At 49.3% G+C, this 4476-nt stretch overlaps 1 protein-coding gene across 1 annotated transcript in view; it reads left to right on the top strand.

The window, feature by feature from the left end:
• The first annotated feature begins 215 nt into the window (after positions 1-215).
• The window catches only part of PI4KA (phosphatidylinositol 4-kinase alpha), a 119277-nt gene continuing 115016 nt past the window's right edge, over positions 216-4476 (top strand). The window contains exon 1 of the mRNA XM_046025499.1: positions 216-427. Coding sequence (XP_045881455.1) covers positions 281-427 — 147 coding nt within the window. The 5' untranslated portion in view covers positions 216-280. The remainder of the gene's footprint in view (positions 428-4476) is intronic.

Genomic DNA, 4476 nt, shown 5'->3' with positions numbered 1-4476 from the left:
ATTCCTTCCGCCAGTCTTGCGCAGGAGGCCCCGCCTCCGGAGCTGACCATCTTGCTCCGCGACTTGGGGGGGGCGCCACGTCTGGTGCGCGCGACCGCGGCCCACCGCTCGTCTTCTCTCTCCCCTCCAGAGGTGGAATCGTCCCACGGCCACGCCCCAGCCAGTGTCTACAACAGAGGTCACGTGCCGGGGAAGTCGGATGCCGCCGCGCCTGCGCCGTGAGCTCTGGCGCTCGCAGGCCGGGTGCGGGAAGCCCGCGGGCAGCGCCGCCGCGCGCGCGATGATGGCGGCGGCCGCGGCCCGGGGAGGGAGCGGCGGCAGCAGCGGCGGCGGCTCGGGCTCCAGCACCTCGCGGGGCTTCTATTTCAACACAATCCTGTCATTGGCCCGCTCCCTGGCCGTGCAGAGACCGGCATCTTTGGAGAAGGTAGTCTTGGCCGCTCGGGCCGCGGGCTGACAGAAGAAGGGGTATGGGATGGCGAAGCGGGTAGGCGGGGCGAGGATCTGTGGAGGGCCGAGAGGTGCTCTAGAGCGACCTGTGACAGGAGGGGGTACATGAGCGGAGGGAGCCGGGGTTGGGGCGGTGAGGAGGCCCGTGGGCGGAGGGCGCTGGTGAACCGAGGGGGATAATGGTGTTGGTTTAGGCGAGGAGTGGACAGCAGGTGGGGACTTTGCGGGTGGGTGGCGTGGGAGGGAAGTGAGCTACAGGCCGGGCTTTGAGCCGAGGGGCTGGGGCGGCAGGCAGGGAGGAGCAGTGGTGGGAACGGTGGAGGACCGGAGTCAAAACCTGGGGCTCTGCTCACGACTTCTCTGCTTTTTATTCCGTGACCTTGGAGACATGCTGTTCTCATAAAATGGGGGTGCTTACCTACTTTGCCCGCTTCACACTGTTGTGAAGGGCAGATGAAATAGTATATCTGAAATCGCTTTCTGAAATGCAAATCTGCGCGTTGTTTTTCTGTGAATCTAGATGGGGCGTTAGACTGGGAAAAAGATTGTGTTTCGAAGAAGGGACAGTAGCAGGGAAGGGGGAATGGACTGTCATTGGCAGAGAATTGAACTCAGGATTGCTTCGGAGGAGGAATGGGACCTTATGCAGGAGGAATCTTTGCCTTGCTTTTGAGTGTCGCTTGGATGGTGGAGAGAACAGATTTTAGAGTCAGACATGTTTGGTCCCTGCACTGTCACTATTTGTCCTCATAGGCAAGTTACTTCAACTCTTAGAGCCCTGTTTCCTTATGGGTGAAATGAAGTGATTCTTGAGAAGTACGTGCATTCCAGCATAAAGTGTCTCCTGAAGATAGGTGAACAGTAGAAGTCAGCTTTCTTCCCCCACCGTCGTGTGATGGGACTCAATGTAGTATGTTAGCACTGAAGGGGTGATCTTCCTTCCTTTCTTCCTTCCTCTCTCTCTCTCTTTCTTTCATTTGGGAGAGCGCGCGTGCACGTGTGTGTGCACGATGGAGAGGGGCAGAGGAAGAATCATCTTAAGCGGACTCTGGCGCTGGGCTGGATTTCACGATCCTGAGATCGAGTCTGGAGCTGAAACCGGGAGCAGACTGCTCAGTCGACTGTACCACCCAGGCGCCCAAGGATGGGATTCTTTTTTCATACAGTTTCTGGCGGGTGGAAAGAGATCTGTTGTCTAAGAGTAGGAGAAAAGGGTGGAGACTGGAGACCTGTCTGGGGCAGTTAAGAGTAGTTTTGTGGGGGCACCTGGGTAGCTCAGATGGTTAAGTGCCTTCGCTTTGGGTCATGATCCCAGGGTCCTGGGATTGAGCCCTGCATGGAGCTGGTTCCCTGCTTGGTGAGGAGCTTGCTTCTCCCTCTGCCTCTGCTGCTACCCCTGCTGTGCTCACTCTCACTCTCTGTCAAATAAAGAAATAAAATATTAAAAAAAAAAAAAAAGACTTTTGTGGCTCTGGTGAGGGTTGATGCTGAAATGTTGTGTTACGCTCTCTGGCATAGTGTCCTTGGCTTTGTGGGTTCTTAAATCTGATTTCTCACTTAACTGCAGGGTGAGCAGGTCCTGGGAGATTGATGCCAGCCTAACTTCTAATTGAAGAAGGAATTCAAAAGAATGAAAAGTATATGATTTCTAGAGATAGGAATACCTCACTTTAAATCCTGTATCATTTGCTTACATTAGTGTGACTCTGGGTAGGTTAGTTCCCCAGTCTGACCTTTGCTTTCTCCTGCAGAATACAAGGACAGTACTTGTTAAGAGTATTATGAAGATCAACAAAATGACCCATGAGTATGTAATGATTGAGGACTGTTATCACTGGATGAGCCTAACTAATGGATTGCAGTGCTGGCTTAACAAATCAAATTCATGCCAGCTAGTTAGCACATTCTCTTCTTAGTAGGAGGGCTAAAAAGCATATCAGAAGTTTGCTTGCTGGACTTGGAGAATAGCAGAGATTGTAGGGAATTGGGTGAAGACAGTCTTGTGGCTCTAGTAGGGCACCCTTTCCTACCCAGTAACTCTGAGAAATGCACCTTAAGCACAACTGGCTTTCTTCAGCCTTCTCCCATATCCTCACAAGAACATTCCATAATTGCAACATTGTTAGCTTTGTATCTTGCAAAGCTGCTTACTGTTGTCAAAATTATGGTGTATTTTACAACTTAATACAGCTTTTAGGTTGGCAGCTCCCCATTACTATCTCTTAGTTTGGGGGGTACTTCAGTATCATTGGTAACATTTATACATCACTTTAGAAGAGAGTTAACTGGAGGCTGCAGTCTTCAGAAGGGATTGCTTGCAAGGTTGGTCCTTGGCTCACATCTGGGAGCTTGATACTTGAACTGTTCCCTCCATTTTCTAACTGATAAGGGTGGTTCAATGAGCCTAGACTCTGAACAAACAATATAATTATCTGCTTTCCTCCTGGGAATCTGGAATTTTGATGGCTGCTAGGCAGACATTGCCTGTGTCTGTCAATAAAAACCTTGGATGCTGTGTCTCTAATGGACTTCCCTAGGTACAAACATGGCATACATGTTACTACATTGCTGCTGTAGAAGGGAGCATGCTCGGTGTATACTTTCACAGGAGGGAGAGGACAGCAGGAAGCCCATGCACAGGTTTCTCCAGAGCCCATTTGTCTTTTTCTCTTGCTGACAAATTCACTGTCATACAATGTACTGTAATTTAGCTACAAGTATAACTACGTATACGTGGGTGGTCTTGGGGACCCTGAAATAATTTCAGTCTTAGAGAAGACTTCTGTAGATGGCTGATTCCATCAGATCTATGTGGTGGTTTCCTCTCATCCTCACCTGGGATCTTGAGACTTCATTATGCTAGGGATCATTGTTCACTACTTATTTTTTTAAGATTTTATTTATTTATTTCACAGAGAACAAGAGAGAGAACACAAGCAGGGGAATGGGAGAGGGAGAATCAGGCCTCTGGCAGAGCAGGGAGCCGGACATGGGGCTCGATCCCAGGACCCTAACCTGAGCCAAAGGGAGGTGCTTAAGGACTGAACCACCCAGACGCCCCCCATTGTTACTACTTAGTCCTATAACATATGGCTGTTTACTACATTCTGCTACTTTAAAACAATTGACAATAAGCCCTCAGAATTCCTAGGGAAGTATTCTTGAGGTTCTTAAGAGTAAAGGAATTTCTGAGTACCCACCAGGATAATGAAAGTGGGGACTTAAGTAGGGAGATGAGTGTTGAAAAACCTCTTTCTCATTTTTCTTTTTTTCCAGAGAGAAGGCAGAGGGCTGAGTGGGGCTTGGTCCAGATAGGCTCAAGCTGAGGACGGCTCAGTTTTCTGAGCTAGACCTGACATCTCAGTTCAGACATTGGTAACTCAAGCAGCCTTGATGTGCTTTTATGGCACTTGGGGCACATTAACAACATATCTTTACCTGTCTTTGTCTACCTGCATGCCACAGTGGTGTTTCCTTACTCCACTCACCCATTCTGATCCCAGGCTGTGTAAATTTTACATTTCCTTTAATTAATTTACTCTTTGATTTAGGAAACATTTGTTGAGCACCTACTGTTAATTAGTATGCACTAGATAGGCCAGATCAATAAGAAATGGCGTTAATGAGATAGTTCAGGTGATCAGCATCAAGTCAGACTTGCTACAAGTACCCCATCTACTCTTACATCACAGGTCTGGTGATCAGAACCCTGCCATGTTCAGATAGTCAAACACAAGACTCCTTGGTGTCAAGTCTCTGATTCATCTCTGAGCTTTGACCTTTTCCTGTTAGGCCGCCCCTAAGACTGGAACCTCAGCCCTAAAGCCTACCCCCAGGATTGTGGGCCACCCTGAGGATATCTATCATCTGTGTTCCTCGAGATCCCGTCCCACACAGCCCTCAGCCCTCTCCCTCTGGGAGAAAGGTGAGAGGAGAGAAATAGAGAAGAGAATCCTGTCTACACTGGAATCTCCATGTATGGTCAGCTTCCATTCTCTGATTCTGCCTGCTAGTCTTGTTCTGCTC

This window comes from Meles meles, chromosome 12 (assembly GCF_922984935.1).
Source record: "Meles meles chromosome 12, mMelMel3.1 paternal haplotype, whole genome shotgun sequence".
Classification (NCBI taxonomy): Eukaryota; Metazoa; Chordata; class Mammalia; order Carnivora; family Mustelidae; genus Meles; species Meles meles.
This window is presented reverse-complemented; position numbering and strand designations above follow the sequence as displayed.